The following is a 12,914-nucleotide window of genomic DNA, read 5'->3' as shown; positions in this document are numbered from 1 at the left end:
TTGTCCCTCGCCTTCCTTACCCAAAGGCACCGCTCTGGGGCCAGCGTCGTCACCACCTGTCTGCGTTCCTGCATGATCTCTGCACGTGCCCAGAAGCACAGAGCGGGGCCAGCCCTGCGGCCCACACCCTGGGCTCCTGGTCACCTCATCCTATAGGTTCGAGCTGCCGCAGGTGCAAGTTCCAGTCCGCAGGGACCCACGTGTGTGTCTGCCTACAGCAGGGTTTCGGGGCTGGGCTTCCTCCCCTCCTCAGAGCTCACTCCCTTCTGCTTCCTGCATTCTGTCGGCTGCCAGAGGACTGGGGACGACGCCTGGGGCGTCCGGGGTGGGGCTGGTCCTCCAGCCGCCGGCCCCAGCGTGGCCTCCCTCGTCCCTGAGAACTTCTCCAGCCTCTGTGCTATCCTTACCTCCCTTCCCTGCGTTTCTTCCTCCCCTGGATTCCTCCAGCAGCATGTACATTCACTCACTCATTTGTTCGTTCTCCACTCATTCATTCATCCACTCGTTCACTCGTTCATTCATTCATTAACTTATTCGTTCACTCATCCCCTCGTTCACTCACTCCATTCGCTCATTCAGCCAATGTTTATGAAGCACCCACTCTGTGCCACACACCGTCCCGGGTGTGGAGGAGCCACAAGTGGAAACAAACCCGCTCTTCTTAAGGAGGTTATATTCTAGAGCAGGAGACAAGTGCACAGAAACGTCAGAGTAAACGCTGTGAGAGAAAGCAGATGAGTGAGAAGGGGTGGCAGACGGCAGACAGTTGTCAGGGGCAGTCACTGGGCTCCATGGACATTGGGGACAGAACGCAGCTTTGGGGGAGGACAGGTTGGGGACGGATAGGGATGGCCTGGAGGCAGAGCATGGTACAATAGGGGACTCTGAGACGATGGGGTCAGGGGATGCTGGCATGGTCAGGACTCCGGATTTTATTGTTTTAATGGAAATGTATTTGACATACAACATTGGGTAAAGTTAAGGTGTACGATGCGTTGATCTGATGCGTTTATACACCGTAACGATTGTCATGGTAGCCACGGTTAGCACGTCTATCCCGTCACGTTGATTATCGTTGCTCTTTTGTGCTGAGAATAAGAAACATCTGGTCCCTTCACTGGTGTGATGGTTATAATATATATAACATTGCTGCCTATGTACTCTATAACACGTGTACTGAGCATCAGATCTCCAGGATTTATTTACAGCTAGTTCCAGATTTGTCCCACATCATCTCTTCTGTCCCCCTGCCCCCCGCCCCAGCCCCTCGTAACTATCATTTTGTTGTCTGTTTGGACAAGTCTGGCTTTTTTAGATTCCACAGATAAGGCATAGCATATAACATCTGTCCCTCTCTGCCTTGTCTCACGTACGGTAGCGTCCTCAAGATTAGTTAGTATACAGTGGCCCCTTAAACAATGCAGGTTTGAACGGCTCTGGATTTTTTTTTTTTTTTTGATACAGGACTATGAATGTATTTTCTCTCCCTTACGATGTTCTTAATAACATTTTCTTTTTCTTAGCTTACTTTACTGTAAGAACACAGCATATCGTACGTATAACATACCAAATATGTGTTCATGGACTGTTTTATGTTATCGGTGAGCCTCACTGTCAACAGTAGGTTATTGGTAGTTAAGTTGTGGAGACTGAAAAGTTACACGCGGATTTCCAAAAGCGCAGGGGTCAGAGGCCTTGTCCCACATTATTCAAAGGCCCACCGTACTTTATTTAACCTGTTAGATCACATTTTGCGAATGGCATCCCCATAGCCACAGGCACATGAAGAGATGCTCAAAACACTCATCCTCAGGGAAAGACAAATCAAAACCACAATGAGATGCCACCTCACCACCTGTCAGAGTGGCTAAAATCAACAACTCGGGAAACCACAGGTATTGGCGGGGATGCGGAGAAGGGAGAACCCTCTTGCACTGTTGGTGGGGTTGCAGACTGGTGCAGCCGCCCTGGGAGACAGCACGGGGGTTCTTTAGAAAATTAGAAACAGAACAACCGTATGATCCAGGGATCCCACTTCTGAGTCTATACCTGGACCCAGTGAAAACAGGACCTCCCTGCAGGGACGTCTGCACCCCCGTGTGTGTTGGGACATCAGGCACAGTAGCCAAGGCGCTTTACCTGGAGTTGGAAAGTGCCCACGGCCTCTGAGCAGAGCAGTGGCCGACCCTGTCGCCACGTGGTTCGGGTGCCCCCAGCGGGGCCTGTCCAGAGGCTACTGCCGTTGTCAAGGCGACAGATGATCGGTGGTGGCCGTGGCGTTGGAGAGGATCTGCACCACGTGGGGCGGGGTGGGGTACTCAAGGCTCGAAGCTTCTCCCTGAACAACCAAGCAAGTGGAGTCGCCCATGGAGGGGCGACCGGTGGAGGGGCAGGTCTGGGGAGAAAGCACAGGACTTGGTTCTTGATGGAAGGAGATGCCCGCGACCATGTGCCCTTGTCAGCGAGCAGTGAGGAGTCTGGCTCTGGAGCCCAGGGAGCAGTCCAGGGTGACTGTAAATCTGGGAGTCACTGCACAAAGGCAGCATTAAAGCCTGCGAGGCTGGAAGAAATCACCTTGAAGTCATGCAGTGATGCCGGGGAGTGGACTGTGGACCAGCCCTGAAGGCCCTGAGCAAACACACCCTCGGTCCACGCCGTCCCCATGCTGCCCCATTCGTCCCTGGTCACTTCCCCGGCTGTGACCACCGTATACTGTCCACCCGCCCACCCAGCGGGGTCCTCCACACCGCTCTGGTGAAGGCACCGTGCTCCTTGGGACAGCTCCCACGCTCCCTTTCATGCATCCTCCCGACGGATGCTCCCCATTCTTGTTTTCTTTCCTTTTTTTAAAATTTATTTATTTATTTTGAGAGAGAGAGAGAGAGAGAGAGAGAGAGAGAGAGAGAGAATCCCAAGCAGGCTCCACACTGTAGCCTGATGGGTGGCTCGAACTCATGAACAGTAAGATCATGACCTGAGCCAAAATCAAGAGTCGGAGGCTTAACCGACTAAGCCACCCAGGAGATGCCCCTCATTCTCAAGGCACCTGAGCTCTGCGGCCTCTAATCGTCATCATGATCACTTCCTCCTCCAACTCCGCCTTCCAGAGCCTTCCATTTTATACCAGCCCCATGAAAGGTAGACTGTCTCAGGGTTATACGTGATCCCTTTTTCTTTTCTTTTCTTTTCTTTTCTTTTCTTTTCTTTTCTTTTCTTTTCTTTATTTAATGTTTATTTCTTTATTTTGTGAGAGAGACAGAGAGCTAATGGGAGAAGGGCAGAGAGAGAGAGAAAGAGAGAAAGAGAGAGAGAGAGAGAGAGAGAGAGAGAGAGAGAGTCCCAAGCAGTCTCCAAGCTGTCAGCACAGAGCCCAATATGGGGCTCGAACTCACGAATCATGAGATCATGACCTGAGTTGAAACCAAGAGTCGGATGCTTAACCGACTGAGCCCCCAGGTGCCCTGTGATCCCTTTTATGTACTTGACATTCTCCTTGGGTAGTTCCTTCCAGGCATGGCGTCAGTGCCATTGCCATGAATGTTTTTTCAGTTGAGCACTGGCGTGTTCTCCCTCATGTCCACCAGAAGGCCCTGTGGAAGTGTCCAGAACTGACAGCCTTGTCTTCCACGTAAACCCGCTTCTCCACGGGTATTCCCCATGGCAAGGAGCAACCCTCTATCTGCCCAGGGGCCTCAGCCAGAAATGGGATCATCACCCCCAACGCTTCCAATAAACCAGTCCCAAGGTCCCATCTATCTTGCTCATCTCCTAATTCTCAGTGGTGAACGTAGTGTCTGACACATAGTGATACTCACAGAGTCCACAGATGAGGGCACCTGTCAAACACACACACACACACACACACACACACACACACACACACATACACACACACAAAGTATTGCTTTAATCACATGGATGCTTTGGTAGCAACACTCACTCATTCAGCAAATATTTAGTGAGCGTCCCAGACATTCTAAGGACAGTTTCCGGCACTAAGGGCTCAAAAAAAGGGAATCAAACAAAGTTGATATGCTTTTCTAGGCTGTTCTGGTTCATAATCTTTGTGGTGGTCGTGTTAAAAGTACCAGTGTACTTGAAGGAAAATTACATGTAATAATCAGTATATTAAAGAGGAAGAGGTTAAAGGGTAGGTTTAAATTTTAATCCAGAGCAACCTTGTCATACTGAGGAGTCGGCATCCTGGTGTCCCTAGAGAAGGAGAACACAGTAAAGAAGTAACTGCCTTGAGTGGTGAAAGATGTGTCCCTTTAGGTATGAACCCCTTTTTCCAGAAATTATGCAGTTCAGAAGGGGAGGTATGTCAACAGTGCATCACCAACCACTGTGTATTCTTGGACTTGACATTGACTGTCTGCAGGACACATGGGGTTTATGTTGAGCGGAGAAGAGATCAGGCAAACTCAGCGACAGGCGGGCCAGACGTCTTCCTGCAGCCCGTCCAAAACATGAGCGGGTCTCCCCGACCTGCGTGGTTTGAATCTGGATTCCAGAGAGTGCGATTTCCAACGGGCCAGATTCTCTGTGGTAAGAGAGTCGCAACGCCAGTCCTGGGTGGGGTATGACTGGGCTGTGTCATACGGGGATGCAGACACCTGCAGATTGATGACACAGACGTCATTTGCTTTGCACACGAATTTAATCATTTGGACAACATGTAGAGCACGGAACAAAGTGAAGCCGAGGTCGATTTAAAGTAAAAATTTTTTAAAAAGTAAACTGGGAAGGTACTTAAAGCAATAGAATTCTTGAGTCCCAGGATTTCTTAGTATGACACAGGGTTAGAATCTACCTTCAACCCCCCAAAAGGGGGAAAGTCCTGACGGATTGAATCCAATAAATGTTTACACTATGAAAGAGTAAAGTACAGGGAATTAGAACCCCATGACGAGCTGTGGAAAATGTCCACAGCATGTATGTCATTCAGGGACTATCACTAAGAAAAGACCAGCACCACAGAGTGACCGGCGCTCTGTCTCTCGCACAGAAATAAACAACAGTCATTAAAAACCAGGACTCCTAGGGGTGCCTGGGTGGCTCAGTCGGTTAAACGACTGACTCTTGATTTCAGCTCAGGTCGTGATCTCACAGTTCGTGAGTTCGAGCCCCATGTCGGGCTCTGTGCTGACAGCGTGGAGCCCGCTTGGGGTTCTCTCTCTGTCTCTCCCCTGGTCACACACTCTCTTTCTCTCAGGATGAATAAATAAAATTTAAAAAAAAAACACAACAGTATCCACACTTGCTGAGTGGGAAGAAGGAGCAGTTGGTGAGGGTTGAAGCAGAAACCACCTCGGCGAAGGTCTCTGGGGCAGAGCCCGTCGCGTTTCTCTTTTCGATTGTATTTTATTGTGTCAGAGCTCTTCCCGCGAGATCTGCACTCTTAAATGTTTAAGTGCACATGACGTTCTATTGCTGCGGGCGCTGTGTGCACAGCACATCGCTACAGCTTCTTGTCCGGCTTGATTGAGACTTCAGGCCCGTTGAGTCGTCCAGCCCAGTGCCCCTCCGTCTGGCTTCTGGCGACCACCATCCTGCTCTTGGGTTTGAAGAATTTCTCTGCTTCAGATGCCTCCAGTGAAAGGAATCGTGCAGGACTGTCTCTATAATTCACTTGTTGCACTTTGCATATTTCTTTTTAAGGCAGAGCCCTATCCCCTCGTACGAATACTCCATGCTCGATTTACCTGTTCATCTGTCCGTGGACGTTTGTTCCCACCTCTTGGCTACCGTGAATAGCTCGGTTGTGAACACGGAAGGTGGATATATCTTCCCAGATTCTGATTTCAGTTCCTTTCCTAAAGCATACGGCGTGTGAGCCAGTGAGTTTACGGAACGGTATCAACCATGTCATAAGGGAATAGACAAAGTTTGAAAAAAGATACGGGCGAGGACGCTCAGCGCAGTATGATTTGAGATAGCAACAGGTCGAAAACAACCAAAATGCCAAACCTGGAGGGCCACAGTCCGCGCAGGGTGGACCCTTCCCATCCTTGGGACGGCAGAGAGACCTCCGCCCAGCCGTGGACAGCACCATCGGTGACAAAAGCAGCTGTCATTACGAGAGTGTGCTCTCATTTTTGTAGAGATTCAGGTGCCTAGATACAGCAAAAGAGCCAGAGGAGACATATGTCAGCTACGATACAAATTCTTTCCTGTGGGCAGCGTTCAAGATTTTCACTTAGCCCTTGATACGCCCCTCTATTATTCAAACTGTTTTCGGTGAGCACATATGACTTTCATCTGGATCAACGTCTAAACAATAGAGTATTTTCATTTTGCATAAAAGAGAAATGAGATATGGGGCCAGGGCTATGTTGGACTTGCGGGCTCTCATTGTTAAGGAATATTTATAACTCGTTCCACAGTGTGACACATTTATGTAGAATATCTACTCCTGCCTTTCTAGTATTCAACACACATTCATTGATGCCTAAAGTGCAAAAGCACTAGGCTAGGGATTGTGGAAATTCAGAGACTTATAGACATGCCCTTTCCTTTTCAGAGCTTAGGCGTCACGGGGGAGCCAGCATGCAGACAGCCAGCTGGACTAGGCAGAGGATGGAAAAAGGACAGTGCTCCAGGCAGGGCACTGCTCATGCATCAGAGCCGAGTGCTTCTGGAGCATAGAAGACAGGCCATTAATACCTCCCCAGGGGATATCAGGGGCTTCCTGAAGAGGAAGGAAGATGTCAGCAGGGGCAGAAGACTGACCAAAGCATTGGAAAAGGAAGGGCATTCTGGGAAAGGCAGGAAACAGGGACTAAGGATAGCACTGCCAAGCACAGTGAGGCATCAGTTCAGTGTGGCTGGAAGAAATACACCTGGTATTTCTTCCCTCACTGGTGTGTGCCTAGCATGGAGCTTTGCATCAAGTACCCATGTGTCTGGATGGATGGATGGATGGATGGATGGATGATGGATGGATCGGTAGATGGATAGATAGGTGGATGGAGGGATAGATGGGTGGGTGGGTGGGTGGGTGGATGGATAGATGATGGATGGATGGGTAGATGGATAGATAGGTGGATGGATGGATAGATGGATGGGTGGATGGATGGATGGAGTGCATGGGTGGGTGGGTGGATGGATGGCTGGGTGGATGGGTGGATGGGTGGGTGGGTGGTTGGATGGAAGGAAGGAAGAAGGAAAGAATGAATGAACACATAAATGGCTACAAGGTATTGAATGCTACTAATTTTATTTTGTAACATAGACCCTCAAATCCTCTCCTTTTGCCAAACACTTCAAACCTGGAGAAATATGTCCTCTTCCCTGAAAAATAATGTGAACATTGTGTTCATATAGATAAAAACTGGAAAGGAATGTGGGAGGCACATTTCATCACTGTTTCTTGCGTTCCTACCAAGTGCCATGCCCTGAGCAAGGTGCCAGAGCAGGGTGGTAGCAAGAGGCTCTGTGTGTCATGGTGAGAGTCGCACCCATTGTCTTTAAATCAGAACTTCCCCTCCCCTTAACGCTTTCTGACCTCCGGTTCTTGCTTACGAGGAACCGGCACGGTGAGATCATGAGACCAAAAAAGCCGAGGTGGATGGATGCTTTCGAAAAAGACCAGGAGCTGCAGGATTCAGGCTCCACTATGGGGAAAGCTTCCTTGCTGCCATGCACCAACCCACCCAGAGTGGCCACCATGCACCCTGGTTCTAAGTGGGAGAGAAGGACACGCACAAGCTCCAGAGAGCGAGCAGCGCCGTATTTCACGTGTTCCTTGAAGAATGTGCAGAAGATGTGCATCAGGTCTAAGAAAAGTTCTCTGAAGCAACACTGTGCCACAAATTGGTTTGCAGTCCACCTGCCGTGTGGATGTTTTGCCGCGTGGGACAGTGGGAACTCCATGGGCTTTCCTTGTACATGGACTCCTATGGATGGACGTTTCCAATCGAAATCTCATGAGTTACTTCTCCCGGGGAATGCTTGGAGCCAGAGCAAGGTCAGATGCCAATTCTGTCCACTTATTAGCTGTGTGGCCATGGAAAACTTACTCCTCCATAAACTTCAGTGTCTTCTTTACCAGACAGACAAAGGAAAACAACCTCTGTTTTGAGGCAGTCATGTGAGATACAGTCGGCACCCTAGTAAATGTTTACCAAATCTTTGCTGCTAATATATATAATATTTCCTTGAATTCTGTAGGTACATCTACTAGAACGCTGTTGTTTAAACCCCTTAAAACTCCTGAAAGCTCCTGAGGAAAAAATGTTTGCCCATCAGAGCTTGTCTTGATTAGTGGTCTCAGAGCTTGCCAAATGCTTTTCAAATGCATTAGCTTAATTAATTGATCAGGCGTGGCTCTGTGTCTGGGAACTAGGTGTTTGTCGAGTGGCCTGCCCTTATCTCTGGGAAGAGGGATCGTGGTGTTGAAGCTAGACCATGTCAGCAAAGCTCCAGGAATTCGATGCTTCCCCAAAGCTTGAAACAAGCAGTGAGCCAGAACTTTCTTGCAACAGGTGAATTGCTTTTCCAGACTGGGTAAGCCAGAAATGCTTCCCTACCCCTCCCTTCCAATTATCTCCACCTTGATGTCGACACTCAGCAAAATTCTGGAACGGGTCATTATTATACAGACATCAGTGGGAGCTTAGCAGGCCCCAGCTCATCAACATGAATTCCCAGAAGGAACCGTGTACCCAAGTAAGCCCCAAACTACAGCTTTGGGTGGTGTTTCCAGCCTAGGAGATCATGTAAACGTTAGAGAATTATGTCTTCTTCATTAGACTGTGAACAACGTGGGGTCAGGAGAGTTACATGTCTTCAAATCGCCTGCAGTTCCTGTCACAGGATAAGAGACCAACACCTGCTTGCTGGCTAACTAAAGGTGTAAGTAAAGGAATGAAGAATTTTAACAAAGGAATTTTTTTAAAAGCCTCTTTTCTTTTAAAAATTAAGGACATTGAGAAGAGTGAACTCACAAATAACGCATGTAGGCAAATCCACAGCATTTGAACCATCGCGATTCATTAGCGAACTGTTGTCAACACCAAAGGAAGAAATCCAGGTACCAGAACCAAGGCTCCAAGCCTTTCAACACTGTCGTCAATGACTGGGTAGGAAAGTGGAGAGTTAGAGAGTTCAGGGCTCCCACAGAGGCCCCAGACCATGGCTGGAAAGGACTCCAGCCCAGGCCATGTTGTTGTACAGGTCAGGGCTCCAGGGGCGAGAGAGGGTTCTTAGAGCTCGCAGAGGGAGAAGACCACGGAGAGAAGACAGAGCCACCGTGGCGAACTGGGGATTGCAAGCTAGGAGACAGTAGGGTAACAGCTCAAGATTTTGAGTCTGTTATTTCCAGCCTAGATCCCTCTCCATAGGCATCTATAACTGGCTGTTCAGTGTAACAGAATAGGAACAGCCTTAGATTTTTTTTTTTTTTTACCTCACTCACATCTTGCCTCCGGAAGCTGACTGAGGCCATGCCCCACTACAGCGAGGAAGTCCATTTTTAAAAAGGCATGGGATCCAGGAAACCAGGGATAAAAAAAGCCGAGTAAAGGAAAAGCCATTTCCAGGAAACCCAGAAACAAGGTTAGAAAACAAATCACTTATCAAGCTCAGAAAACAAATCACTTATCTAGAATGATCTAGAAAGAAAATGTCGTCAACATACACATGAAATGTCTCAGCTGGAGAAGCCTCGTCTTGAAGAAGATTTCTGTTTTATGGGATTCAGTCTATTAAAACTAGATACATAGAGCTAGAGAATGTTGATTTAATCCCGTGCTGTAATTTCTGGAAAGATCGAGGGAGAGCCATTAAACATACGTGTAGGTCTGGGCATGTGTCTCAAAGAGCTGACTCCTCATCTTCTGAAGCAGAAAGCCAGTATCTAGCACAAAAAAAGTCAAGAAATGGCAGAATAAGCTTATGATTTTAAAAAACAGAGTAGGGGCACCTGGGTGGCCCAGTCAGTTGAGCATCTGACTTCTGCTCAGGTCATGATCTCACAGTTTGTGAGCTCGAGCCCCGTGTCAGACTCTGTGCTGATGGTGTGGAGCCTGCTTGGGATTTTCTCTCTCTCTCTCTCTCTCTCTCTGCCCCTCCCTCACTCGTGCTCTGTCTCTCTCTCACTCTCTCAAAAAAAAAAACATTTTTAAAAATTAAAATAAAAAATAAAAAACACAGTAAATGTCAAAAGAAAGAAGAGTTTGAAGGAGTTCTGCTGGGCTGGGGTCAATGGACCAGGGGCAGCTGGTTACACTCTGAGCTTCGTGGCATGACCCGATTTTTCCTCGTCTCCATGTTCTACAGAAAATACCTTAGAGAATTATAAAGGTACAGGAGGTGGTTATGGTATATTGTAGAAGAAGGGTAGATAATCTCTGACTTTTAAAAGAAAAAGTGAAGACCAGAAAAATGTCTGCTAACTGTTGGTAGTTTATCTGAGTGTTTAATGAAGTGATTTTTTTTCCCCTTCCTTTGCTTATGTAATTTTTAACTATAAATTTACCTTGCGAGGGGCGCCTGGGTGGCTCAGTCGATTGGGCATCCGACTCTTGATTTTGGCTCAAGTCATGATCTCACGGTTCGTGGGTTCGAGCCCCACGTCCGACTCTGTGCTGACAGCGCGGAGCCTGCTTGGGATTCTCTCTCCCTCTCTGCCCCTGCCCTGCTCTCACTCTCTCTTTCTCAAAATAAATAACAACTTAAAAACTTTAAAAAATAAAAAAATCTTACGTTGCGATACGTTGCGTATTACTGAGAACAATTTGAAAGGAGACTTTTTATACACACACGTGCCCACACCCACACACCCAGGAAACACCAGTCCCGACCCAGAATAGGAATGAATTTCCCTCCGTGGTCGTGAGTTCTGGAACACGCACTGGGGACCCAGGTTCATACGCCAGGAAGCACCAAGCATAGAGCAGGTACCACAGCGGGGTGGGGTTGGTAGGCAGCCCTCCCAGGGCAAGTGCTTGAACCCTAGGGACCCTTTGGAAGCAGCTCAGCAGAAGCCCCCTGCGGGCGGGGACAGGTAGAGACGGGGTCTTCCTGGTCATCCGTTTGCATACACTCCACACTTGCACACGCAGGGTTGTCTCAATCAATTTTCATTGCTGAGAATGAACGCACGAAAACTCTGTAATGACGAAGAGAGCAGATTCCGTAGTCTTTTCCAAACAAAGAAGTGCAGTCAGCGGACAAGGTCTCACACACTAGAAGAGCGTCCCTTCAACCATCAGACCCGCCCGGGACTGACCGCCTCCCCAAGCTGTGAATTTGGCGATGTTAGAAGCGTTTGGTGGGATCCGGGTTTCTGCGCGGACGGGAGCTGGATGTCCCATAGGCTGGCTCCAGGAGCCGCACACTGACAAACTTCATTGTCACAGCTGGTCCAGGGGTGGCCAATCCGTGGACGGTTACTAGTCCTGGCGGCTCGGGAACATGCAGGGGCAGCAGAGCAAGTGGAAGTCGGGGCAGAGGGAGCCCTGGGCCGTCCCCTTCTGCTCTCCCCCTGCAAGGGCACAAGTCAGGGTGGCCCCGGTAAAGTTTCCAGAAGGAATAGTTCTCTTTTGCATTTAATTAAAGGCTGAGGGTTCCCCTTTCTCATATTTATGCTGAGGCGGGGTTCCCAAGTCCCCTGACTGGCCTGAAATCCCTCAGTAACATGGGGCAGAGCCCCAGCTCCCCATGCTTTGGGGGGCAGGGCGGGTCTTGAGGATGTCTGAGCATCCTTGGGCCACCTGAGGACCACTCCTGGGCAGCATGGCGAGCCCCCCACACCGGGGCATCCTCCACCTGCCCAGGGACCCCAGGAAGGAGTCTGGCAATCTGCCAACCCTCCTTCGAGCCCCGCGTCACACGGGCCAGCTTCTCCAAGTGACGTGGCCCCATGCACGCTGCCCCCTGACAGAAACGCCCTGATGCTCACTGTTGCCTTCCTTTGGGCTTCCCAGGTATCTCTGGGGTCACAGATTGACTTGCAGAAGAAGAAGAGGCGGGCGCCCGCACCCCCTTCGCCGCAGCCCCCGCCGCCAAGCCCCCTGGTGCCCCCTCGCACTCAGGACCAGGAGGAGAACAGGAAGAGCGCCACGGGTGAGTGTGTCCGCATGCGTCCGAGTCTTGTCTTGCGTGGAGTGTTAGTGCTGCCCTTAACCCCTGCAGTCGCCTCGCCCACGAGGGCGTTAACTGGGGAAACATTTATGCTAAGGAAAGAAAGTCTGGAAATAAACACTTGCGAGTCCATCCCGAAGGTCTGTTTTCCGGGCATCGTGGAGGCAGGTGGAAGGCGGGGGTCGGAGAGGGTGGGGGATGGCTGTGGCAGCTCGGGAGAGAGCGAGTGGGATGTGCAAGTGTGTGCGTGTGTGTGTGCGTGTGTGATGCGTGTCTCCCTGATGGAAGGATGTAAAGTTCTTGGGATGACATCCCTGGAAGCTGTTTCGAAAGGCCTCTGGTCCCCAGGAGATTCATAGATCAGTTGACAACAGTGTAGTAATTTCTTGACCACCCTGTTTGAAATTGATTTCCCCTTTTATATCTGTAGCAGAGACCGTGATACTTTTTGAGGAAAAGAGAACCCAAAGGAAACAGGATGGAACCATAATATCTGTGAGCAGAGACCCATTAGATCATTAAATGCCACCAACTCATGTTACAAGTGGTACAGAGAAAAGGGACCAGGGTCTCTAGCTCTATGAGCTGTGGATAGTTCATTTAATTTAAAATTTTTGTACTGTCTGTTTGTTTTTGAGAGGGAGGGAAAGACAGAGCGTGAGCAGGGAGGGGCAGAGAGAGAGGGAGACACAGAATCCGAAGCCGGCTCCAGGCTCCAAGCTGTCAGGGCTTGAACCCACGAACCTCAAGATCATTGACCTGAGCCGAAGTCAGATGCTCAACCCACTGAGCCACCCAGGCGCCCCTGGTTAATGTAATTTTAAAAC

At 49.4% G+C, this 12,914-nt stretch overlaps 1 protein-coding gene across 7 annotated transcripts in view; it reads left to right on the top strand.

The window, feature by feature from the left end:
• Positions 1 to 12,914, top strand: part of COBL (cordon-bleu WH2 repeat protein) — a 270,241-nt gene that overhangs the window by 192,246 nt on the left and 65,081 nt on the right. For all 7 annotated transcript variants that reach the window (XM_060632143.3, XM_060632144.3, XM_060632145.3 and 4 more), the window contains one exon: positions 11,931 to 12,069. In XM_060632143.3, the coding sequence (XP_060488126.3) occupies positions 11,931 to 12,069 (139 nt within the window). The remainder of the gene's footprint in view (positions 1 to 11,930; positions 12,070 to 12,914) is intronic.

Source organism: Panthera onca, chromosome A2, assembly GCF_046562875.1.
Source record: "Panthera onca isolate mPanOnc1 chromosome A2, mPanOnc1 haplotype 2, whole genome shotgun sequence".
Taxonomy (NCBI): Eukaryota; Metazoa; Chordata; class Mammalia; order Carnivora; family Felidae; genus Panthera; species Panthera onca.
This window is presented reverse-complemented; position numbering and strand designations above follow the sequence as displayed.